The following is a 26,671-nucleotide window of genomic DNA, read 5'->3' as shown; positions in this document are numbered from 1 at the left end:
AACAAAACCAAACACCCACAAGCAATGAGTAAAACTCTGAGAAAAGTGACAAAAAGAACCATTTTATTGACTAGCCAGAATGAACCCAGACAAAGTGAATGAGAGGACTAAGTGATGCAGGCAAGCAGTATTTGCTTGTCTGACATACAAACAAAGGCTTCCATCTCACTCTCCTTACCCAAGCAATATTCCCACTGACATCTGGAAACACTGAACCCGGGTAAGTTCTGGCAGGCTGAGCCTCAGATTCATTTTCACATTTTTTAAAAATACAGATTTTTGTTTATTCATTGTGAATAGATTAAAAATACAGCATATAGCAGTATCATTGCAAAAGTCTTTAAAATATACAGTTTTTCCCTTCAAAAGAATGTCACAGAGTAAGTTGTGAATATTTCTGTAAACAATTTCCATTTTCATATTATTGACAGTCCCATTTACTGTATGGCTAAATCATATGATACACCTTAGGACAGAAGGTAGTCTTCATCAATAAAAAGCAGTATTTGCAAACAAAGAATTAATCATAATTATTTTTGCACTGAGTTGTGTGCACATTTACATACCAGATCTACACACAGCTGACAGCAACTTTAGCAACTACTGAATTTAGCAAATTAGACTACACCAGAAAGTGTCAATTATTACACTCTACATCCTCTGCATGCACATTTTGGACAGGCACTTTCAATCTCCTCCCTACATGGTTAGTGGTGTTGTCACACATGCTTCCTTCTCAAGGAAAATCTCAAAGATTTGGCATCAACACCTTATGAGGGAAACAAATCCTTTTGTCTAAGTTTGCTATAGTCCCTACACAGTATAGGTTCTGCACAAAACAGACTATTCAACTGTCTTTAGAGGGGAGTGGCTTCACCTTTCACTGACAGCTGATACCTTAATGCTATGAACTGAAATAGAAAAAAAAAGCCACATCCCAGAGAGGTTTTAGGCATCTAAAGCAGAACTTTGGATAGTTCATCTGAATTGCAGTTCTCTGGTTCTATTTCAGCATATTAGGTACAGAAAGTACTAGGTCCAAACACCTGGCCATTTTAGTACCTCACTACCCAAGACCAACTGAGATGTAGAAATGAGACCTTCCCCCATTAATGGGTGAAGACCTTGGTCTTCACTCTCATAACAAAACAAAAAAGGCCGTGGGCACTACTTTCCCACAACCCCTGCAATGTACAGCTAGATGATGTTGCCATGTGCTGCAAGGCTGCTCACAGCTACAACTGCCTGGTAGTTACAGCCCCAGCCAGAAGCACAACACTGAAGATTACTTTCCCTTCTCTCCTAGAAAGGATTCAAATCCTCCCATCTCACTCCCTTAACCACCAGGAGATCACCCCTTTCAGACAGTGGCAGTTGTTATTGACATCATCCTTGGATATTGTCTAAGCAGTAATTCAAGATCCACTTGCCATAAAAAAGAGGAAATGGGAGCACAATTTGATCCCAGTGACAGGAACTTGCACGGGAAAGGGAGAACTGACTTCTGTTCCCTGAACAATTTCTGCATTTTACAAGAAATTAATATTCCTTGGCTATGCATGTGAGAAATCCTAATCAATCTGCATCATCTCTCAGCCTGCTTAGCTTTAAGCCTGCTTTTAAGAGCCTGGCTGAAGTGGTGAGCATTACAGGTCATTCAGCACTTCACAGGGGCTGCCCCTTGTGCACATCAATTTATACCTCAGGAGACAGCAAGGCCAAGGAAGCAGAAGCTTCCATCTTAAATCTCCTGCAAAATGCCTGTTAACCACAACCAAGGACCAGGAACAGCTTCTGTACTATCCATATAGATGGCACAGCAGCTTTGGAATAAAAGACTGGATTCGGAAGAAACTTATCTCTATACAATGATAATTCAACCACCACCAGGTATTTGTCCTCCCCTCACTAGTTAGGATTAGGCAAAGAGGACACAAATTCAAATGTTTGGGGATAATACTGTTCTCCCTTTCTAACCAGCAATTCTTCCCTAAATGGCATTTGAAACCATTTACAGATAAAACACCATTTAAAAATATACTTAAACCATGTAAATTGTTATCTGTACACAGAAATAGGTGAATCAACATCTCCTACCCTCTTCAAACATCCATCTGGAAATGGTGGAAAATGTGTTCTCATTTTAAGTGAGATGATCTAGCTTCACTGAGATTTGAGATGACACTGTAAAAATAACTTCAAATTACCCATATATTACAAATCTTGCTACTGTACATCACTAGACAAATAGAAGGTCAGTAGAATTTTATCCAACTAAACTTTTATACGGTGCAAAATGTGGAACAGAGAGGTAGCTGCATGCCTCACCTCATCAGGAACATGAGTGATTTTCTAATGGTATAATATGCAATGTTGGTAATGAATAAAACATTCCACCCTGAACATCCTCACTGCCAATCAGAATCATCTTCCCTACCCCTGCCCAAACTAAGGATTCCATCTGAAATTCATTTGAGAATAACAGTGTCCAACAATGTCAGCAAAACAGAATGGGACTACTTACTAACATCAGTAGCTGCATCCATAAACTGAAAATTTACATTCATGTGCAAATTTGGTGAGATACACCAAAAATGATGATGAAATGCTGAGAATTTAGGAAAATGTTTTTCTGTATGTGGAGAGGAGAAGAAAAATGTAAACTGATCATTTGCTGTGTAAAAAACAGGATGTCTAAAACCTAAACAAGAAGGCCTCATTTTCTTTTGTCAGAAAATGAGACCCCTTAGTTCTAACAGTAAAAATGTACAAAAGGTCCAAGTGTGTCAGCACTACAGCTTTAAAACACAAACAGAAGTATGCTATGGCACCCTACATACTACTTACACTTAGATTTCTACCCTCAAAAAAATTATAAAACTAAAATACGAAAGAAAGAAACTGGTAACATCACATAAAAATACATCTTCTTAGCTGCAAATGCAGCAAGTGTATTAAAAAATTATATACAAGAACTGCTTAATTTCAGTGTCATTCTTCCATCATTGCCCAAGCCTCTTCTGCTTTTTCGTAGTACTGATTTGCCAGTCTGCCCTTCATGGCTTCCATGGCTGCTTCTGCTGCTTCTGTGTAAAGCTCACCTAGAGAGGAAACAGCATCAGTTATGTTGACAGAGTAAAGAAAGAACATGGCTTTAGCCTGAAGCAAATAAAGGACAAAAGGAGAAATTGAGGTCAAACTGCAGGACCGGATGTATGGGTGTGTTCTAATAGTGTCAGTTACACCAGCTGGGAATCTGGCTTCTGCTCTTCAAGTTGAGAGTGACACAAGTGGCTGCTGATGGCTCCTCAATATATTTGGAAGGATGGGAAACAGGACCAGCCTGTAGGAGCCCCCCAAGACAGACATCTAGGATGTAGGTTACACAGCAACTAAGAGAATGTTGTGTAGGGCCTGGGAGTCAATGGGTGTAACTCAAACTACAAGCACCAACCTGCAGCTCAGGAGAGTGACCCGAAGAGCAGCCTCGGAGGGAGTGAAGGTTGCCTGGCAGTGACTCAGTGTGCCACAGATTGGACCTAGCACCACCCATTACCCTGTCACTGCCAAGATCTCTTCTTTCACTGTTACCAGCCTTGTTACACCCAGCATCATTAAATCTGAAGGTACTGACCCTCTCTGTGTTTTGTAACAGCTGAAGCAAGAAATCTATTTTTGGGGTACATGCTGGGGGAGAAGGGAAGAAAAAGCAGGATTATAGATAACAGAAACAAAATGAGGCCACACCTGATCTCTGTGGATCCTTATCCAGGTTGAACCCTCCCATCATTAACATCTCTGCTTCCCTGGCCAGGAGCAGATACCGGGGCTCATCCTGAGTGCCATCATATTCACCTCCCTCATCATAGTCGGTCATGTTCAGCGCAGCATTGTACCAGTGCAGTGCCTCCTTCCAGTCCTGGGCCCTGAAGTACAAAAAAAATTTGGAAGATGGTTCCCTTAGGAAACAAATGTACTTTGCATTGGAGATTCATCATCCAATTTTGTACCGGCTTCTCAGAGCTTTGATGCTCTCCAAGAAAGCAAATGTTCTCAGGAAGACTCACTAACTGCACTGCAGCATTAGATCACTACAGCAAAATGAGGCTGGGGTCACATTATGCAGGAATTACAGAGGAGAAAGTATTAGACTGAAGTGTTTTGCTGAACTCCAGAGTCTGAGCCTCATTACCAGCTGTATGGTTTTGGTCTGGCATTTACATTTGTGAAAGTAACTGATTTAGAAAAAAACCTGAAGTTGCAGAGTCTTGTTTCATAAATACATTAAAATCAGTTATTTTCATACTGAGAAATCTCAGTGAACTTCAATTAAAAGTTTAATGTTGACGGTGATAAAATTTAGTTTCACTGTTGTGCAAAACAGAAAAACCAGGTAAAGAACAAGGACATGCTAAAATAAAAAAGCAGAAAAATCGTTGCCCCAGCCCTGCCTCAGTGAAGTACCACCAAGTTGATTTAGCCATGCACAGTACCTGTCTGCACCGAGATTTACACCTGTATCATATGCTCTTGCTACCAAAATCATGGAAGGCCGGTCTCCAGCTTCTGCTGCTCTCAGCAAGTAATTAAATCCTTTATTTCTGTTCTCCTTTGTGTCCTAGTAAAGGAAACAAAACCTTTAAAATGCTTATTTCTAAGTCAAACCATCCCTTCATCCTTCTAACAAATGCAGCTTCTCAAAGTCAGCAAGTATTTAGTATGTCTGAGAAACTGGCACAGCCACAAGAAATAAAGCAGCTGAATAGTAAAGGTGGCTTCAAAAGCTTCCCAAAGGCATGCAGTAATTTACTGGCAAAACCAGAAAGAGGCAACATGTTTTGCTGTTTTGTCCAAATCACAAAGCAATTATTTTTTCTGAAGAGGCTACAGAACACCTAACTATGGTTTTTGCTTTGTCTCCCTTTCCTGCTATTCTATGTTATTTTTCCAATGGACCACAATTCTGCTTTTTGGCATTTTCCATACCTCCAGAGTGACCTCGGAAAGAATGTGATGTGGCAGCTGAGAGCACATGAGTCCTAAGCCAACGATGGCTTCCAGCTCCCCGCAGTCTGCAGCGTGCTCCAGGTGGAACAGGGCCGACTCCCGATCCCACTCCTTGTCCTTCTCACAGAAGCGCCCGGCTTCATGATAGCGAACCATGGCCAGGTGAACCTGGACACAATTGCACAGGACAGACACAGGATCATGGAGGGATCCTTCAAAACCCCTCTGCCCACACTTTACCAGGTCTTAGAGGTATGTCCTGGAGTAAGAGGAGGCTCAGGGGAAATCTTATCACTCTCTACAATTATATAAAAGGAGGTTCTAGCAAGACGGGGCTCAGCATCTTCTCCCAAGCAGCTAGTGACAAGATGAAAGGAGATAGCCTCAAGCTGCACCAGGGGACATTCAGGTTGGACATCAGGAAGAATTTCTTCATGGAAAGGGTTGTTAAACACTGGAATGGACTGCCCAGGAAAGTGGTGGAATCACGGATCCTGGAGGTGCTCAAGAAACAACTGAACGTGTCTGGTTGACAAGGTGGTGATCAGTCAGAGGCTAGACTCTGATCTTAAGAGATCTTTTCCAACTTAAATGATTCTGTGAAAAACAGGTTTCTTCCCACACCAAAAGGTTTGAGAACACCTAAGGCTCCCAGGATGTTCAGAAAGATGTTTTAGGTACGGGCTTAAGGCCATACATAAACCCAAACTTAATTCACATTTGCATTCTCTGGAAAAGTCTGGAGTAAAAAGAGTCAGTCCATGCCACCAGTTTTCAGGAGCTCAGCTTTGCCTATGTGTGATGTATGTGGAGCAGGCACACCATATCCATCCCACTGTATCTTCCCTGTGTGATGCCTCTGGAAAGGCAGACTAACAACAGCAGGGTTCTTCCCAAAGGAGCCCAGACAATGCAAGGCCAAAAGCAGATGGAATTCACAGGTTCCTGAACTCAGATGTCCCTTATACAACATGGGTAGGTGACACAAAGCTATGGATGTGTTATCTTCACCTGCACAAATAAACTCATGCAGGGCAACACCTCTATGTAAGTAATAAATACAAGATGCTTCTTGTTGGATAACACAGTATCAATAGGCCCATCCTACCTTTCCAAGGACTGACTTCCCAATTTTCTTTTCAAGTTCTAGTGCGTTGAGCCTCTGAATTTCTTGGGCAACACAGGACGGTCTGTGGATGTGGACTCTGGAAGAGTTGTAGAGATTCCATTTCTCCACACTGATCTGAAATATGAAATATATGGTTATTTATATTCAAAATTAAAATTCCCATCCATATGGATTACCACCCAGGAATCAAAGCCTCCATTAATATTGTTACTTGGTAGTAAATACTGTATTTTAAAACACAGCTTTCAAAAGTCCTATTAGTAGCTGAATAAATGGTTATTATTGTTCATTAAATAAATGGAGTAAACCCCTCTGTTTCTAATCTGAACATCATCACTTTACAGTGAAGTAAAGAATCATCTTAAAGTTCTGAATCAGAAAAAGTTACTTACAAAAATAAGCAACTGAATGAATAGTCACACTAAGCACTGAAGTCACCCATGCACAAAAAAAATGAAACCCACACTTTTCTGTCCAGAATTTCAGTTCACAACACTTAAAATGCAGCTTGCATTCTAGAACTCTAGGAAAATGACATGTAACAATGCAGACAATGACAGGCAGATACATGTGTTGAAATTTCTCAGGAGGAGCAACCCAAATGAGAAGAAAGTTTTCAACATAAGAGGTCAATGGGAAACAGTAGCTGAACACAATCCTATCATAATTAAGGCCTTTGCAGGTACACAGGGGAAACACAGCAGGAAAGGTTACTGGCACAGAACTTCAGTCTGTTAAAGCTGTTTCAATTTTCTGAAACAGGAATATATAATAATTAAAAGGAAATTCTGAAAATTGTATCTAAATGAATTATTAATTGTTGTCAAAGCTCTGCTTTTAATTTCCTTTCACAGCAGTTATATGTTTAAGTTAAACCAAAGACCAATTATCACAGAAGTTATATCTTGTAAAAACATTCAAGGTCTGGTCTTTCCTAACTCAGTTAGGTGACAGTGCTTCTCTGCACTGTGTATCTATTTCAAACACTGCATGTTTTTAAGAAATCATATAATCACACGTAGGATGTAATTCCAAAAATGACACGCAAAAAGGAAATACAATTTAGTTAGGCAGAAAAAGAATCCACAGAACTAAAATTTATGTTTTTAAGTGAGAAACCCATGCATAATCACTGATTTATGACAGAGATCAGCTACAGAGGTGACAATTCGTTTCACAGTACTTCTTGAATGAGCAAATAAAGACGAAACATAAAAGGAAATAACAGAGTGGTAAGTTGATATTAATAAACATTTTCTGTAGCTGAAAAGGAAGGGAAACTGACATCTGGTTTAGTGATGTGGTTAGGTGGCAGATGAGTGGAACAAAGGACAAGCAGAGCAGCAAACTCATACTGTGAGCATTTCTGCTTTATTTACCCTTGCAGAGCTTCCCAAACTGTCTTCATCAGACTCCTGCCTCCGGTTGTTGTTTGAATGGCCCTATGTTAATGTAAAGATTTGCATCATTCAATCTGCAGCAACTGATGTGTTCCAGGTTCACCCCTCTACACTATCCCCATCCTGCAGAATTAATAGTGACAATGACCAAAATGGTTTCCACTGGATCCTTTTCTTTCACTGATATCACAATATTCTAAAAAACGTATCAAAATGATCAGGAACTTGGCACACATGGGCTTTAATCCTGTAAACTGGAGATGCCATGACAAATACCTTGCCAAAAGGAGATGACAAAAGGAGTAGTATCTTTGGAAGCAACATTCTCTTTCCTGTCTTCTAATTAAGTGTCTTGTTAAGAACTCCAGGTCAAATAGCATTTATTTAAAAATGTGTATTTTGGAGGAGTAACCAAGTAACCCACAGGAATTCTAAAGATCCATATTATTACCTGACAACAACGTTAAGTTCTGTAATGTTTCCAAGCTATATAAAGCAAAGAGGGTAAACGAGTCTGAAAGCAGATCATATTCATGGATTCCATATGACAAGAAGATGGCTACACCTCCCAAATGCAATACACAATACTTAAAAAACCCACGCAACAACATGTAATCAAATATGTATTTGAAATTAAGCTACTCATTACAAATCATTTCTTCCTGTAAGACTGTCATTCCCAAAATGAATAAGTAATTTTCAGCATCAGGGAATTTCTTTGTTTCCTCTGTTTTCAAAGTCTAGATCAGGATCAGATCTAGATCACGAAGGACAAAAAATAAGATTCTTCTACAGAAACAGTTTAAGCATGAACAGGCCCAACTCTGCTATACCAGTCAGGTTCTTACCCTCTCTCTATGATCCAGATCTTCTGTCTCACTTCTCTTTTCACTGGGATATCCACTGTCTCCACCATTTTCAAAATCCTACAGAAGATAAGAACAGAACAGCATTAGCATCACACTTTGTAAGGACCTTGGCTTGACACTTCTCACAGAGCAAACCTTTTGCTGCTTCAATGAAAAATACTGGGTGGTTATACTGGATGAAAATGATTGTGCTACCTCTGCCAGAAGGAGCAAGACATTATACAGAAAGCACCATCTAAGATTGTCTTCTCCCTTACATACATTAAAAAAACCAACGACTTGCACATTTTATCAAATCAAGAATCCACTAAATACAGTTTTCAATCTTCAGTGGAAAATCAGCAACTGACAGCCCCTGGCACTAAGGCCCAGCACTGGAAAATGCCCATTGCAAACTTCCTGCATCTCCTCAGGCAAGGTTCTCTAACATCCCATGGTACCAGTACTTGCAGAGACCTCATCCATAGGGATTCTTTAGCTTTCATGCCACAGTAGTTGGCACAAGTGCCCAAGACACAACATGAAAGCTGGGGAACGAGTACATGCTTTAAGTACCTGTTAAAATACACCAGATGCAAATAAATTTCTGGTGGCAAAATAATGAATACTAAAATATTAAAATAAAATGTTCTTCCTTTACTAGAAACAGCAAATGCACAAAGGTAACATGATCTGCAGGAGTAAAAATAGGCAGAGCACCTTTATGTGCTTTTATTGAACAAAACCTTTGGGAAGTCCTATAAAGACACATTTCATTAGGCAACTGCAACCTCATTTTCTGTTGGAAAGACACTCACCCTTTTGTTGTCAAGCTGATCCAAGTTATCTACTTCATTGAACACAGGCCAGTCTAGGAGAAATATTTGCTGTTATTATAAGGATAACATGATTGACGAAAAAGCTCTAGATATCATCATATTACTGCTGGCTTTTTTCACAGAAGCATCTGTACATTAATTATCTACATAGAAGTACTTTCAGTGTTATTTCTGCTCAAAGAGGAGCACCAAAAACAACCGTTCTGGACTAAATCAATGCTTGTTGTGCCTAAGAACAAAGTTAAGACAAAACCGAAGTAAGACAAGCCCACTGTTCAGAACCGCCCCCCGAGGTGATGGATGAGGCTCACTCACTGAGCACGTCCACCTTGTGGCTGTGAGGGGTTGCCGAGGAGGGAGAGCAGGGCAGGGAGTCAAATGCCACATCGCTCATGCTTTCATCCCCGGAGTTCTCAGACAGGCGGAAGAGCAGAGGGGGCCGACTCCCGGACACCGTCCTCACCCGGCTGCTGCCGCATTTCTCCTCTGTGCCACGGAGAATCGTCTGAGCGGATTCCTTGGCAAATCAACAAGAAAGTCCTGTGAATAATCCTTCTGTGTATCCCAAGCATGCTACACAAGCCGATGTGAATGTTTATTAGGAGTCCTCTACAAAACAGAGGGTATAAATATGCACATGTATACTGAAGTATTTGCTTTGAAAAGTTCTACTCTGCAATAAAATACCAAGCCCTGACATTTTTACTGTCAGACAGAGTTCTGTTTAGGACTGAATTTCATTCAAAGTGTTTCATCAAGTCCCATTCCCACCAAAATTAGCTGAAACTGAGATCAATTTGCAACAAGCATCAAATCAGGTTTGTGAGATCCAAAACTTAATAAATTATTTCAGCATTCAAAGATCTCCTTGGTCCCAAGCATACACTGTGTTACAAGGTTCCCTATTAATTAAAGCTACAGCTTAATTACACTTTTTCATCAAGCACTTACAAGCAATTTTTTATTATAATCCAAGGCATCTTTCTCTTTGGATGAAAGATCAAATGGTGCAAGCCCCATGCTTTTGCAGATCTTGTTGCAGAAATGAGAATGAAAGAACAAGGCCATACCTCGAACACCTAAGGCATTAAAAAAAGGTGAAGAAAGGGTTTAATCAAATTTTTATTATGATTTACTTACCAAAAGCAAAAATTCCAAAAGCTTTTTCTAAAAAGTCCAGAGAAAGAGAGAGAGAAAATGCTTTGTAGCACACAGCCTAACTCACTTCCATTTCAACACCTCTAAGAGCTTTCCACTCTCTGCACAAGAGAGTTAAAGAGGCTGAAAAATCTTGAAAAGCTATGTATGAACAGGATATAATAAAAACCTAATTTGGCTGCAGTGCTGAGAAATGTGCCTAAATTTGATCCTGCTTACAAAACTTGCAGTGTCCTATGAACAACTTCATATATAGACACTTGGAACTTCAAAAATACATGGTGCCTATCTCTCTGCACTCAGCTGTATCCATTCCTGCAATGTGACAAGGAAATCAAAGGCCATGATTACTGCTCTCACATTGTAGAAATTACTTAATTACATTTCTTGTTTAGGAGTAAGCCAGGAGACATGAGCCAAGATCAGCTCTCATTTTAAGTCTGCCCTTATATGACAGCTGAGCTGTACAGGACTCCTCACAACAGAACTTCCCCAGCTGCTTGCAAGACCCTCAGAAATGAGTGGCTACTCAGCAGAGCTGGGAAATAAAAAGAAGCACCCCTTAGTACGTGAAACAGAATCATTGATTTTACCTAGGTTGCCATCTCCAAAATCTGTACCACTCTCTGTATGGATCTGAGGGTCTGTGTAAAGATCTCCAACTCCCTGGATATCAACAACAATGAGTTGGTGTCCTGAGCGCTCAAAGGTGAAGTGACTGAAGGCCTGGAAAGAACCATAGAAGATGTCTGAGAACACTCTCCCTGGATCTACTGGAAACAGCAACATATATTCACCTGTTATAAATGGGAAAAGAAGTCTGATAACCCTATCAGTGAAATATAACTGGTGCAAACATCATGATGAAAGCAGCAAGAGAGACTAAAAGCATGTAGTATTGTGTCTCTCCAACCTGCTCCAACTCGCAGATAGGCTAAAAAAGGCAGGGTGAAAAGCAGCAGTGGGCACAGGCAGGGTAAAGAAGATTGCTTAATTCCTCATTTTTGTACTGGAGATTGCTTTTCACTAGAGTCTTCACCTTAGGTAGTGGGGAGCTGGCTAGCAGAGGGAACAACAGTGGGCTCTGAAGCCAGTGCAGAATAACTTCTGTATAAACATTCGGGCTGTGCCTGTGAATCTGCAAGCTCTGTATCTCTGGGACACTGCTTCCTTCTGCCAACAAGCATTAGCTCTGCCACATCTTGGAAAAAAACCCCATAAATAAATGTGAGCATCCCCACAAATTCTTCTTCCCCTCTGAGAGCTCCCCTGAGTGACTGCTCTGTGTCTACATTTGTGTATCAGACAATGAATTATACATTTGTGCTCTCCAAAAAACACATTTCAAGAATCAGGTATAAAAAGCCCTTCTCTTCAGCATAAAGCTGAGATATTAGGAATCTTCTGGGAAGGCCTCCAAAAAAATGTTGCCAGGCTTGGGGGAGGTGACTGGTGGTGATAGACAAACATTTTAACTGCAGCAAATACCACAGAACATTTTGTTCCCAACCTGTGTTCAGTACACAGACAACAGCCCAGAAGATAAATTCTCTGCTTACATTAAGCATCATGATAAATACCTTAAAAATAGTGGAAAAAATGTAAAGAACAGAACTCTCAAGGCTCAGTAAAATACCTTCATTACATGGACTACTTTGCATTTTGCAACAGTATTTTAAATTTATTTCACAAGATTCAAGAATCACTTGAAATCTGTACTTGTTTTTCTATATGCAATCTCAGATTCAGCTATTGAGAGGCTGCAGCTGGAAAAACCAACATTTTTATATGCTAATGGACTAGATATATTTACATGCATTGGATACCAGCCACCTCTTGTGCATTACATGAGGCACCAAAAGACTATTCAGTACATACTACATGAGAGATCTCACTGCCTCGATTTGAAGAAAGTTTGAAATATTTTGATGCCTGCAGTTATAATTAAAGGGCTTAAGGTTTCCAGAGAGTATTAACCCTGTTCAATTCAACTGTAATCAACTGAAATGCAAGAAAGAAGCACTCAGCGCTTGAAAGAGCAGGCCCCAAGTAAGGGGCAGACAAACTGCAAATAGAGAAATTAATCTGGCATTGTACTGCAGAGCCTGCAGTTTCCTTTCTTGGCAGTCATGCAAGACCTCTGGAGAGAGCCCAGAAATTCCCTGCAGCACTCTATGGAAACCTATGTTAAACAAAGCCTCACTTGCGGAGTTAGACGAATGTTGTCATCTCGCACAAATCCAGAATTTGAGTTGTATTTGATGTATTTGCCCTCAATGTAATGTTCCAGATGAAAGAGAGGCTTTCCAGGCCTGTTCTTCATTTCAATAATACAGGTCTGTACTATATCCACCTGGGGAGGGAAAGAAGATAAACAACAACTAACGGAATACTGTCTTTGGATCAAAGTGTGTGTGAATCCTCAGCCATGAAAACTTTCCCAACACAAGAATCTGAACAATTGCTAAGATCTTTCTGTTTAACTGGGGGGAAGAGTACTGTGCTTCTGGAGTTACTGGAGGAATTCCATAAATTAAAAGCAGTCACTTCAAAACACCTCACTTCTGCAACAAATCCCTCTGAAAAAATTCTCAGCAAGTGCTGGCTTTCTATTTTATCTTCTGGGTACCTTAAGAGTACTCTGCAAAGAGTCTGCTCTGCACCCAGAGAGCAAAACATACAGTCACTACTGCACAACTTGAAAAAATGCCTTTTCAGAGAAGGACTGAAGGTATCTACTGTTCAGGTATCTCTGTATTCTGCCTTACCTTCTCCCTCTGTCCCATACACATTCCTAAAGGAGAAACCATCACAACTCTCACTCTACTTGCATATTTTCTCCTATATGGCATTTAAAAATTCTAGATTTGTAAATTTTCTCTGTGTGCTTTACTGTATAACTCACCTTGCTGTTATGAGACAGGTAGTTATTAACTAACCCCTATATGTGAGGCAATGCAAATATCCCACATATCAAAACCTCTCATTTTGGCCATTAAAATTCTTAAGGCTTCCAGCAGGTTTCCAGCTCTTCTCAAAACTCACTGCTAGTTACATATTTGGATAGGTGTGCAAGATTTAAGCATCTACCTTCCTGAAGCACTAACAGTTAAGCGCTTGCTGAGACTGCTGCTGGCAATAAATTCTGTGACATCTCTGGTTATCTTAAAAGCAGCTGGGCACACATCAAAGAGAGCACTACAAACATCATTTTATTTTGGTTTTCAGTCAACAGCTGCGAACAGTCAGACATGCACAAACACACAGCCCCTAGTCCTGGAAATATAAAGCAATTTCTGTATTTACTCCACTGAAAATCAGCTATCATTTAACAGAAAACATAGTAGGGCAAAAGAATCTATCTAAGAATTTGAATGTGATGGAATGTGAACAAGTAATTCCCTCCAAATTATGTCTGAAATGAAGCCAACAGAAGCACAGTACTGCATTTTTGCTTTGATCCTTCAATGCACCTGTTTTGGTGGCTTGTGCCGGTTGTACTCTTCTCCCCAGAGTTTTGCTTCCATCTGCAGTCGAACATCCTCAAAATACACATCCCTGCTCACACTCTCTATGTATTGCTTGGCAACATAATTATAGGCACCTTTCCAGTTCTGAGTGTGTAAGAAGTTGGACAGCTTTTTTCTGAAAGACAAATCAATCGTTAGTGAAAGGAAACCCAAGGATTTTAGTTTAGTATTTCCCATTTCTTTGCCTGCATGGATAGAGCCAGGTTCCAAGATGAGCATTACCCTCAGTCATTTACCAGGTATTCTACCTGAAACGTGAAGCACAGGAAGGGGACAAGGGAGAATGAAACACCCCTTGGGAATGGCTGGGATGTGCCAAACTGTTTGGTTTAGATGCAGCTACACATGCTCTGAACTTTCTCCTTTTCTCAATTCCTTTCCCTCCCTGTTCCTCTCAAACCCAGAGTATGAAGGGTTGGTGCCTCCTCAACAACCTGTTCTAATGTCAACAATTATTTTCTGCAGAAATTACCGGGGAGTGGCCTTTCAAACATGAACTGAGAAACCTCTTCTGGGATAAACACAATCTGCTGCTTCTCAACACACAGCAGTTACTGCTCTGTAACCCGCATGCTCCCAGAAGCAAAATTGCACCTAACAGTTCTCATGATGCAATTTGTTGATGTGCAAATCTTTAATCCACAGATCCCTCCAAAGCAAGGGGGCTGGGGCAGGAGGGTGGTAGTGAGTAGCACAGGAAAACTTTGATAAGAGAGGATCTGCTGACTGCCAACAAATGCATTAAGCAGGTGCTTTAATTAGCAGCAGCACCCAAACTCTCAACCCTTCCCTCTCCTTCCTCTCCTCTCCCTGCCAAGACCTTGGTGCAGAGGTCTTGGTACAGGGGACACTCTACAGGCAAAACAACTTGATGCTGTCTGTCCTCCTACAGGGATGGGTACACAGTCACTGCAACAGAGGCCTTGGAAAGAATGAACAAGGAAGTGAGGTAAGAATTTCAGCCAGCTCTCAAACTTCCCAGTTCTTGAAGGAACACACTCCTCTGCATAAAACAAGCCAGCTCATGTTTTTCTAAAGCCAATACCCACTCGTCGTTTCACTGGGCCACAGGCAGCTAATGCTCTCACTTTCTTAACTTAAGACTAGCAGAGTTACAAAAATCTAGGAGAGAGCTCCAGATGGGAAATATCAATGTACCACTGACACATATGGGAAACCAGCAGTAGGAAGCTGACATTCAAGTTATGCTTTCTTAGTACCAGAGGTTAAGGCAAAACTGCTAACAAATTTCTGTTTATGGCATTCCTCAAAATATTGTGTAATGGGGAGTTTGGTAAATAACAAGAGCTAAAAGCAATGTCAGCGGGCTGAGATTTGTTACTTCCTAGGCTTCATTCACTACTGTATCCAGCTGGCTTTGCAGGAACAGAGCCACCAGCGTGAACTGATACTGAAACAACACCAAACTGGAGCACTGAAGGGTTGGTTACTTGTCTTCCATTTTGCTCAAGTTCAAAACATCCCATTTCTGTCTTTCGGGAGTATCTATCTTTCCAGAGTTGAAACCACACATGAAGTGCAATTTCTCTGGATTCCACATATGGGAAGAAGAGGGAATGGTTTCAAACACACACACATGTACATTTGTTTCCAGAGCATGGAAGGGGTGGGGTAATCTCTTAGCACAAAGCAGTTTATATCTGGATGCTGATGCCCACAATAACATTTGGTAACACTCTGCAAGTAAAGGAAAGTTCCTACTCTGTCTTCCCCCACACTTTATCTTTCTGGGCAGCGCCAACTGTTAGTGTTCAAGTTCTGCCTTACTCAGAACATCATTTTGGCTTATGTGATCCAAAGCAAACTCTAGGAGGATAACCTTCTTCACAAGCTGAGGCTTTTCCAGTTGAAACAGCACCATCCAAACATTTTTTCTCCTTTTTTCTGCCTAACTATGGGCCTCAAGTTGGTCTCCAGGCTGCCCACACCTACGACCTCATATCAAATTTTAAAGTATTTTAGCACACAAGGAACACAGAAACAAAGCAGCTGTTACCACACATTCATTAATATTTTGCCTCCCAGAGATGGTTGAAGTAGAACATTCAGAGAACATTCTCCTTTCTAAATGCCACTCCCTGCAGGTAGAGTCACACAAACAGGAATAAACCCCTCAGCAATGCCCTTTAGAAAGGAGCTGAGCTTCACACAATTTCCACTACATCTAAGTGAAATTAGAGTCACCATAGAAAAAAATACTGCAGGGAAGCCAACAAAGATGAAGTGGGCAGGTACTCACGTTCTGAAACACTCTCGCATTGCTCCACGGCCGAAAGGCTGGGGAAAAGAAGAAACAAAAACCCAGCATTGCCATTTCCACAAAGTTAATTTCTAACCAGTAAGAGACACAACCATGACTTCCCCTTTACATAGTGCAGAAAGCAGTTTTCAAACAGGCTCTATAAAAATATTTCCTCAAGGAAAAGTGAAAACCCACTGGTAGTGCAAGCAGGTATCTGGGGAAAAGGCACTTGGATAACCTTCCCCCCAATGTCCCATGGAGAAGACATGGTATGTCTTTTAAATAAGTTATTTAAATTCTCTCCCCAGTTGGGAGTCAGCTCTGTGTGTCTGCCTAAAGAAGCTTCACAGACCTCATGCTCTCTGCTTTCAGGCTTCCATTCAGGATGTGCCAAACAGAGCATCATCTCTCCAGATGCCACATACTATGCCAGCAGCACAGAGCGAGGCGACCCCAACACACAATCAACCTCAGGACTTAAATGGGAAGTGACAGTGCCTTCTACCCTCACATACAGAAAATTCAGCTGGTTTTCATTCTAAAAGCAGAAATTATTTGGGAGCACACAAAATAGTAAGACTACTGCCAGGCAGGGAAATGATGCCAGAAGGAAATGGGAGGGGTGACATGGAAGGGAAATCACTGGGAATGGAACAAATGCCTCATGTTGCTGACAGGGAAGGTCTGACTCCATTTTCTACTCTATCCTGGAGAGAATGAGACAAAGAAAAAGAGATAGGAGAAAAGAACTATATTGAGACTTCAAAACTTCTATGAGGAAAACATCTTGCTGCCACTATTCAGGAACAGAAAGGAAATTACAAACTTGCTGCTAGTAAACATGAAGGACAGCGTGATCTTACTTGTGAAGCCATCTTGATAAGGACTTCATCTTCAACCCAGTCCCCAGTAACTGCATTGTACCTGCAAAATCAGGAGATATGTCTCAGAAAAATGCAAAGGGAACCCAAATCCTCCCATTTCCAGCACCTATCCTTCCTCATCTGTAACTGACTTTGGAAAGTGCTGCTGCCACTCCCACACAAAAGCTTCTAGTCTTCCCACCACACTCTGGTCCTCCTCACTTTGGGCAGGCAAGCAGAAACACATTTAACTCTTTGAAGAGACACTGAAGCCTCCTGTCAATGAGCAGATTGCAATGCAGAATCTGAACTTCTGTAACACTGCAAATCAGGCTTTATCTGCTTTGAAGTTAAACCTCCTCTGTGATGCCTGGGCAGCACGCTGGCGGGCAAAAAGGGCCTCACCAAGTTCTACACACTGAACAGGTTGTCTCCCCCAACCCTGAGCTTGCATAAACCTGCCTCGGGGCTGTGGAGAATGTGAGCAGCACCAGCTGTGAGAAGCGGTGGGGCCAGGAACTGCCCAACACTGCACTGAGGGAAGAGCAAGTCCCTGCACAACCCTGTGATACAACAAAGAGTTCGACTGTGGTCTCTCCCCACCCCTTTAACTCCCAACACAGTGAAAGCCAAATTGAGAACCACAGCAGCTGAGTCATCAACACATGATTGTTTCCAGCTTGGTTCCCCCAGCCTGCACAGAGTAATTCATGCACACAGACACCCCATATTCCTCCTTATATATTATGTATCATCTCAGTTTGCAGTAGATAAAAAAGATGAAAATAGGAGTATCAGAGCCACCTCTTTTTAGTAGTGTATTGAGTAGCCCTAAACCAAAATTTTCACTGATTTGTATTTTAAAATATGCAAACTATTTCAGGACTGTGTGGCTGACCAGGGACAGATGCAGTCTATGGGGAAGAGCAGCACTGCATGACTGGTACGGGATTGGAAGGGAGGCCTCCCCAAACACTGATGCTAAGTGCTGATTAGCTGGCCTCTAACCCCTAACCCTTCCTCCCAGAAACCTGTGTCAGTAGAGTAAATATTTTGGCAAAGCTCATGTTGAAGCACTGAAACCAGTTTCAGGGCCAAATTGCCTTTTAGCACGTAGACCACGCTGAGCTATTCTGGGCTTTATAAGGATTTAAATTCCAGCCACATGCAATACCGCATGGACCAGCGACACTGAAATTGCTATTTTGGGAAAGGCACAGGGGGCTTTGTTGCTTTCTTTCCTAAACTACTTAAACTAAGTATGCTGCCTCTTTGTTGGGATTCATTTCCTTGTTAGATTAAATTTATGGCATCAATAAACCAACTAGAAAATACTTTTCAGCCTTGTTTCCTGTCTACACAGTGAAAGTCCTAAATCCTGCTTAGGTGGGAGAGAAAGAGTGTGACCATGGTTTGCTGAAAGGTTTCTTTTTTGATGATGTGCAGTATTTACATATTCCTGGGAGACTGAGTTAAAACACACTCACTTTGGGCATTATGAAAAGTCTTCAGCCATGTAACTACAGATACTCTGCACGACACAAACACAGCCCTTGCACAAACCAGCAGCTCTATTTAACATCAGCATCCAAAGCAGAAGACCCACAGACCTGTAACGAGTGGCGTGCTCTGTCTCAACGTCCTCCAGATGAAATTCTGCCCAGGGATCAGGCATGTGCTTGGCTTTCTCAATAGCATGTTTCCAGGTTTCCTGAAGAAGTTACAGACTGGCACTTTATATATAATCAGCAGTAGCTCACAAAACCAGCACTTTCTAGAGCACATCAGGATCTCAGTGCTATGAAGATGTGCAACTATACAAACCCCCAAAGCACTACTCAGAGCAGGGACCAAACAGTACCAAAGACCACCATGACCTTTTTATAGTGTCAATTATAATGAAACTAGCTCAGATATATAAAGCATAGATTTCAGTTCAATTTGCACCAACTGTAAAGTTACTGAGAATAGAATCTGGCACAGTATATACCAGATACAATTTACAAAACCTGTGGTAATTTGCAGATATCTCTGACATACTCTGCAAGTGGCAATAAGGCACACCTAAATGATATTAATTCACTTTTTCTGTTTTGATTTTTAGCTTTTCATACCTAACAGCATATGCTGATTTTGCACGCATGCAAGTATAAAAAAGTCCAGTAATGATACAATTTATATGGATAAAGGGTCCCAGACTCTGCTCAGCATGAGAATGAAGAAATTAGAAAGCTGTAAAAATTGATTATTATAACAATTCCAGACAAGTAGCTATTTCAATGTCCACCAAGTCAACAGTAAAATATCAAAGCAGTTTTCTGGAGCATAAACAGTCTCTCTCTACCAGCCAATTTGGACGCTTTACTCTTAACATTTTGTTCTCCCTCTCTTTACATTGTATATTTCCAAGAAAACTGGAGATATGACCCTGTGATGTGCCAAATGCCTCCTGCAAAGTAAGCAGGAGAAAAAGCACTCTGCACCCTGCCAGTAAAGAAGTACTGAGCTCTGAGGTATTATTACTGCCTCTGACTGAATTTCAAGTGTGCAGAAACGGTAACTTTTGACATTTGGGGATTTTTTTGGTTTTTGTCCTCAGGAATTTAAATCAGTCTTTTTTTATTAAAAAAATACTCTATGAACTTGTGTCAGCAACAGCAGCAAGGAAGTTTTTGAAGTAGCTAAGCTTTAAATGTTCGTGTTTATTTTGAACTTCAGCTTTAACTATGCATACCTTGCAAACAATTTAAATGCTCCCCTTTCTGACAATAATAACGCAAAATTAAAACAATACTACATTAAAGAAAACTAGTTTAAAGGACATGTTGACAAAGATTTCCTACATGTTTCATAAGAAAATGAAGTTGCCTCAGGTCATGCAATGACAGCTTATATGGACCTGAGAATTTCCATACTTAAATACCTATGACAGAAATAAGGAATAAGGAGAGACAACAACAAGAATTGCTTGGTCAATCAGCTGTATCAAATCATTCTTGAGTAGATTCCCTCTTCAAAAGGTGATGTGTGTTCATGTTAGATGGTAATTTAAATAAGTTAATTACTTGCACTTGATCTCTTGAGGTGCTTTGTACAAAGTACTCTCATCTTCAAACAAACACATGGATTTCATGGAAATGGTGCTAACAGGGCAATTTTTCTCCTGCTGGAGGCATATGGCTGCCATACAGTGACATTTCAGGGTAGAGAACACAAGATGGGTATTATTCCACTTAATGAGTACCTCTTTTAGTTTTGACTTGATGACTTTTATGGGCTGAGGCAATCAGTCCTCCCAAACAATAAAATAATTTAAAAAAAAGGTCCATAAAAGGGAAAAAAAACCCCCAAACCAAAAAAAATCATAATGCATCTATTAGACATGGTGTTGACATTTTCTTTTTAACCTACCCGACCATGGTCAACCACAGAGCCATGCTTAGAACGATGCTGTGTGTCATTCTAAAGGATCCATGAAAGACATGAAAGCAGGAAAACACATGTGATAAGACAAATGATTGACAAAGAGTCTTGGTTCTCTTTGTTAGTTTAAAAAAAAAAATCCAGTAAAAAACCATTCTTCAGTTTATATTTCCAATTTAAGTTCATTCTTAGAACCCCTGTGAACAAACCTATTGAGGTAAGTTGGTAATTTTTTTTATTGGAAAGCATGTATTTAAAGGGTCTTGCCTATTAACTAGCTAATTAAACATTGCTGAGTCTTGTTTAAAGCACAGAGTTAACAACAATTTCTCTATCTGGCCCTGCCTTTCATTATCAATGGCCCACACTGCCTTTCTTTAGCTCTGGGGTCTGACAGGCAGACTCTGATAGGCCAGGCTGTGGGGTTTAGGATGCCATCAGTTCTGGCTGTCTGCTTCATAATGTTGGAAGTCACCATTCCTGCAGCTTAAACAGGACATGGAGACTTGTTTGCTCCACATCTCCACACAAAGCAATTTATCTGTCATAGGAGCTACAGTTCCAAACTAGACATTGTGGAGACCAAAACACGGGCACAAACATTCTGCAGAAGCAAAATGACAGCTTAGGAAGGAGGAAATAATTGCAATTTCTGAAGTCCTTATCAGTTTTATCTCAGACCATATGACTCAGAAATTGCACTGCAGACCCAGAGGCAAGTGTTCAGAACATGTTAAAATGTACACACAAATGAAGACCAAGCTCCCTATCAGGTCTTAACTTGCTTAGCTTAGCACACACCAACATCTGTCCCATTTCTATACTAAGCTTTTTCTCCTCACCTTCATTAGGAATACACACCTTTTAAAGTTTCTATTCACTAGCTTTGGTAAAAATCTTTCTGCAGACAAGCCAGCTTCACTTTCAATGTGTTACTCAATATGTTATCTGACTGAAATAAATCCCCTGGAATCTTTTCACAAATAAAGCATGCATTAAGCATTACTGTGATTTTAGAGTATCTATTAAATAAATGTTAATATTTATAAGAAGAAATGTGTTAATAAACCACATTAAATTGTAGTCTAGACAAAATCTAAGAGACATGCCAGTTTAGCACAAACTGTGTTTATTTAGAATATCTAAGCTACAGAGTGGATGTCACTTGAGGCTCCATTGCCTGGCCTGATCTGTGTGAAGGGAGCTGAGTTAAAAAGGACACACTGCCAAGGAAGCACCAGCTACGGCCCCTCTGACCTCCCTGCAATGCTGTAGCTGCTGCTCATCCCAAAAAGGTCAGATACTGCTCACGTACGCTGCCAGGAACTACTGCCAGTGTGACACTTCATGCCCAAGCATGAAAGTCAACATGTCAAAAGCTCCCTAAGAAGGAATTACAACATAAAAACTAACCATTAAATTCTATAATTTACGATTTTATTTGCCCAACTAAAAATATCATAGGCTTGCAAAATTAATAATAAGTTACCTTCTGACAGGCCCCAATTTATCTTACATCAAGTGTATTATCTTTTGAATTTCCCAATCAACGCACTGCTTGTAAATGGTTTGATCCTTATGGCAGTGAATTGTTCTCCTGGATTGAGTGGAAGAAGATCTCCCACTGAACTGAAAGGGACAGTAAGCAATTCCATGGCAGTGTCAGACTATTGGCTTAATGGAATTAACTGCAGGTCTGGAAAAACAGATGAGCATCTTCACTGAAAAGTGTTAGTTACAAGAGATGAAGCAGTTAGAGAATGTCTCATGCCAACCAAGTAAAACCAAAACCTTAATGAAGACTGGAGCCAATACTTACCTTAAAGCTAAAGCTTCTGGGAGAAGAGCTTGAACTGTACTGCTCAGTTTTTGCTAAGCTGCTGTAATAATTGTCTACTTTGGTATTGGTAGACTTGTTAGAAACTGGATCATCAGTTATTGGACAGATAAAATAACTGTCTTCATCATCACTATCAGCATCAAGATAATTCCCAGAGTCCGCTGGAGTTGTTCTGGCATTATCAATCCCTTCCATACGAAAAATAAGGTCCTCGTCTGCCATGTTTGCAGGAGGTTGGTTTAACTCCTGCAACGACTGGAACACCCACTCCTCCAATGCACATGCAAACAGGGGGAAGAAGCTGGGTGAGAGAGGAAAAAAGGAAAAGGGCTGTTATTAAAAGAAAAAATAATGCATGACACCGATGTCAGCACACTGGCAGAAAAGAAACATATTTGCATCTGGCTCTATAAAAGTAATCCTCAAGTACCTACATGCAGTTTTGAACACCTCTGCTAGAGCTGAGTTTCCAGAAGGCATTCTGGTTTTAAACTGCTACAGGACTGACAAGATAGGAGCTAGCATTATTCTATACTTGGTTATCTCCTCCTCCAAGTGTTTTTATTCTTCCTTATATGAAATGCTGAGTTTCACAACATTAGTCTTAGAAACTTGTTTTACCTTGAACACCACAGTTAGGTTTTCAAATCTTTTCAGGACAACTTTTCTCAAGGGTATTGTGCACAAATTATGAATCAAATGAATTTGAGAGTATTATTAAAAAAATTTCCACCATCCACAAGATTTAAACTGACTTTTAGCTCACATACAATCAACAGTCCACAGTGGAAAATAGGCTGCTGAAAGTGTAGCACATTGCAGAAAAATTAGGTGGAGGAATGATCAAAGCCCTTGGAAGAGGTGGAAGTTTACACAGATACTCTGAAAATACTGACATGTACAAAACAGAGGATTAGTGTGAATTTTCAAAATGTGGCCCTGATGCTGGCTGAGCAACAGGATGTAATTTAAAACAGATGCTTCCAAGTGTCACATTGTTTAGTTCTTCACCCAACCAGCAAAATCAGGGATTTTCACACAGCTAGCCTAATAGAACAACCATAAACCAAAGTTTTCAGTTTTGCTTCACTGTTATTCTTCAGCCCTTTGCATTTTGAGTCCTCTTTCTCCACGAAACAGGACGATGAATACACTCCTACAGCAGTATTCATAGTTGCAGACTTTACTCCCCAGTTACCAAGAAACTGGTCACCACAGAAACAGTGCCTTAACATGTGGCAGCTTTCACCAGCAACATTATCTCGTTGATTACTGCTCTTCTGATGGGGGCAGCATTCCCACACCTCAGTCAGCAACACAGGTAACTCCAGCACTCCATCCCCACCAGGCAGCAGCAGCTCTGGAAAACCACTGCTGGAGGAGGTCTCAGCCAGCTCACCTCACTTTGCCCTGGAGCAGCTCTGGAGTGCTCACATAACCTGCTCTTCCAGGAAAGACCACACAGGAGCTGTCGATTCTGGAAAGGGGCAGTAGCACATACCTGGCAGCGGAAGGTGTCCTCAGTTGCCACTGCCATTTTTACCGTGATCATCTTACCCAGTGTGCACTGAGTGCTGGAGAAACTCTACTGCCTGTCACACACACAGACAGCAAGTGTCAATGATGCTTCAAGGATGTGACTATTCCAGGACATACCAGAGCACTGGACAGCCCCATTACACCCAAGTGCTGTCCTGCACTCCCTTCTGCTCCTGCTGTCACACACACCAGCAGATCCATGGCGTTCAGGACAGTTTGAGAAGCAGCAGCAATGCAGGACTGCAGGTCTGTGCAGCAGTGACTGCAACCATTCTGATTTCTGTGACTTGTGTAAATGGAGTATCACCACACAGATCAGTTTCTATTTAAAGCTAATGGTGTTTATAAAAAGTCTCGTTTTTTCTTGGAGCCTTATTTCTTGCAAAGTACACTTGTGGTGTTTACTTTGGAAGTGGATATACCAAGAGCCACACTCACATAACATGCTCTTTAAAACAGAATTCAATAACCACACCTTGAACTACACAAACACTGCTCTAAACCTCACAGTTTGCTTGATAAAAAGCCTTATAAAAAAGCCTGAGCTTCATCTCAAGGATTATATTCTGTGCTTTTGCATTATAGCACAGAAGTTGTACTATCTAGGAGTTTCTGTTACTACTGCTGTTGTGTTTTGATCATTTAATCTTTAATATCCATTACAGAAGCATTCCTAAGGCTAAGCAACAAGGAGAGTGAGACTGCACTGAACCAAGCCTGCCAGCCTGCATTATCACACACAACCTGTAATTTTAATTACCCACTCCAACCCACTTTGAAAATTTATTCCATTTTTAATCAACCTTGTACTATGTGATTCAAAATGCAGATATTTTAAAATACAGTTCTTAAATCTGCTCTAGTCTGTATTAATTTTTTCCCCATGCCTGTTTCAAGCATTTTTCTTTCTCTTGACTTTATACCCAAGAGCCACATGACCAGGAGGGGCAGGTGAGTCGCAAGGACAACACGCAAATATGTGAACACAGATAAACAGCAGGGAAAATTCACATCTCAGGGCTGTTAAAGCCTGACTCGTTTCTTGTAGGAGTCTGCTGTTACAAAGCACTGCTGGGTTTGGTGTGAGTCTTGACCAAGGTTCCACCGTGGCCTCAGCATCTGCCTTAATTCATCCCAAAGAGCTGAGTGACAGGAATGCCCCAGTCAGCAAAAGAAGGGACAACCAGAGCATCTCCAGTTGCTTCTAACTCACTGTTTCAGCTCAGACATGGCCCTCTGCACCTCTTTAACACAGGACAGGGGAACACTACTGCCCTGCAGCAGAATTCCCAGCTTCTCTTGAAGAGAAGCATTAAAGCAAGCATGACCCAGCTCTCCCCAGTATAATACTAAATCCCTTTTGGTTTAATACCGCATCAGTCAAAGCCATTTAACAGGATACCTGTAAGAGTAACAAGCAGTTTTTTTCTTGAAAGAGAGAAGTCATCTCTCAGATTAACAGTCTTTTAAAATACAGATTCAAAATTTAACCTAAGCAACTATACAGACTGTGCACCTTAAAAAGTATTACCACCCTTATGAACAGACACAAAACTACATAACATTGTCCAGAACAACCCCACTAGCTATGTTAATGTTCTGTAGGACATTACAGAACTACTTTGCTTTCCAAACATGCAACTGACCCCTGAAAATGTCTATTCTCATCTGCACCACACACTGCAAGAAAACAAGTTTAGTGAGTCTAGGTAAGAGCGGTGATAAAAAACAAGATTAAAAACCTCAGAGATAACTCACTGTCTACCTTTGAAAACCTTGTCTTACCAAAGACAGATCTTCTAATGAGAAGCCTTTAACACAGGTTCCATCGAGTGTGTCACTACTGCAAACACCATGGCACAAATCAGTCAGTTTGCCTGCAAGCACAGCTGGGACAACCACTGTATTAGTCTAAGTGTTAGAGAGCACCGATGCAAAATTCATGAAGCAAACGGGTGAGTTCATCTGCACCAGCCCGGAGTACGAAGCACTTGGGACAAAAACCTGGGCAAGGAAACACAGCACGGCTTCAAACACACAAATGGCTTTTAGAGCTGCAGGCAGTGAGGCACAAGAACAGCCCTTCCGAGTCAAGTCCACCCTGCTGCCAAACAAGCAAATAAACACTACGTTAACAGTACCCAAAACACGGGGGTAGAAAAGGACAGGAGAGGAACTTCCAAGATAACTTGAAAATAGCCTTCCATTGCCATTAATAGACCTGTCATTTCAACTGGCTTTAAATACTCTGCACAATTACCTATCACTGACTTTTTGTAAGCATTTCCTCAGTACCCCACGTTGTTAATTAAACCCGCGCTTTATGCGTATTGAGGCATTTGAAGAATTCTCCAAACACGAGCCGTCCTGGAGCAGTCCCAAGCTGTCAGGGCGGACTCAGCCGCGGTCAGCCCCGCACACAGCAGCTGCTCCACGGTCACAGACAGCACTTGGCACTTTTAAACAGCGTAGGCACCAAATTATGCGCACTACCGCGGAAACATAAATGGACGAAACGCTAATCTTCAGGTGCGAGCGCAGCACTGCTACCCAACAGCACAAACCAGGTTATTTTTGGGCCCGCGCAGAAGCCTGAGCCACCCCACTGATCACCATTTTCCGCAATTAAAAACGCCCTTCCCGCCGCGGGCAGCGCTGAGGCAGCTCCTCACCGCCGCCGGGTCACGCCCCGCACCGCGACGGCACCTACCGGGTTAGGAGAGCCCCGCTCCACCGCGCAGCCCGGTACGGAGCGATCTCACAGCCCCCACAGCCGACTCCAGCTACCGCCCCGCCGAGAGAAGGCAGGCGGGGGGAGGAGAAGCCGCCCCG

The 26,671-nt window shown here is 41.4% G+C and overlaps 1 protein-coding gene across 3 annotated transcripts; it reads right to left on the bottom strand.

Annotated features, from left to right (window-relative positions):
- Positions 1-42: 42 nt before the first annotated feature.
- Positions 43-26,639, bottom strand: EEF2K (eukaryotic elongation factor 2 kinase). 3 transcript variants are annotated; one of them, XM_082292447.1, is made up of 19 exons: positions 26,550-26,639; positions 22,280-22,601; positions 20,449-20,499; positions 18,648-18,748; positions 17,038-17,098; positions 16,172-16,209; positions 13,855-14,026; positions 12,585-12,734; positions 10,975-11,107; positions 10,175-10,302; positions 9,539-9,740; positions 9,203-9,255; positions 8,385-8,462; positions 7,516-7,578; positions 6,116-6,250; positions 4,987-5,175; positions 4,494-4,618; positions 3,748-3,926; positions 43-3,101 (listed from the first exon to the last, which is right to left on the bottom strand). In XM_082292447.1, exons 2-19 carry the CDS (start codon positions 22,520-22,522, stop codon positions 2,992-2,994), a joined length of 2,211 nt encoding a protein of 736 aa, XP_082148573.1. In that variant the 5' UTR covers positions 22,523-22,601; positions 26,550-26,639; the 3' UTR covers positions 43-2,991. The 3 variants fall into 3 exon arrangements, with proteins under 3 accessions (XP_082148573.1, XP_082148575.1, XP_082148574.1); XM_082292449.1 differs by lacking the exon at positions 12,585-12,734; XM_082292448.1 differs by lacking the exon at positions 20,449-20,499.
- Positions 26,640-26,671: the final 32 nt, after the last annotated feature.

The sequence above is a fragment of the Coloeus monedula genome (genome assembly GCF_965178545.1).
Source record: "Coloeus monedula genome assembly, chromosome: 16".
Classification (NCBI taxonomy): domain Eukaryota; kingdom Metazoa; phylum Chordata; class Aves; order Passeriformes; family Corvidae; genus Coloeus; species Coloeus monedula.
This window is presented reverse-complemented; position numbering and strand designations above follow the sequence as displayed.

Bases quoted from the DNA above. Each gene is read 5' to 3' on its own strand.
- EEF2K (XM_082292447.1), bottom strand. From the start codon at position 22,522: ATGGCAGACGAGGACCTTATTTTTCGTATGGAAGGGATTGATAATGCC. The intron at 16,210-17,037 runs GTAAGATCACGC...TCTTTTCCCCAG, and splicing joins TTATCAAGATGGCTTCACAA to CCTTTCGGCCGTGGAGCAAT. The intron at 9,741-10,174 runs GTAAGTGCTTGA...TGATTTGCCAAG, and splicing joins ATTATAATAAAAAATTGCTT to GAATCCGCTCAGACGATTCT.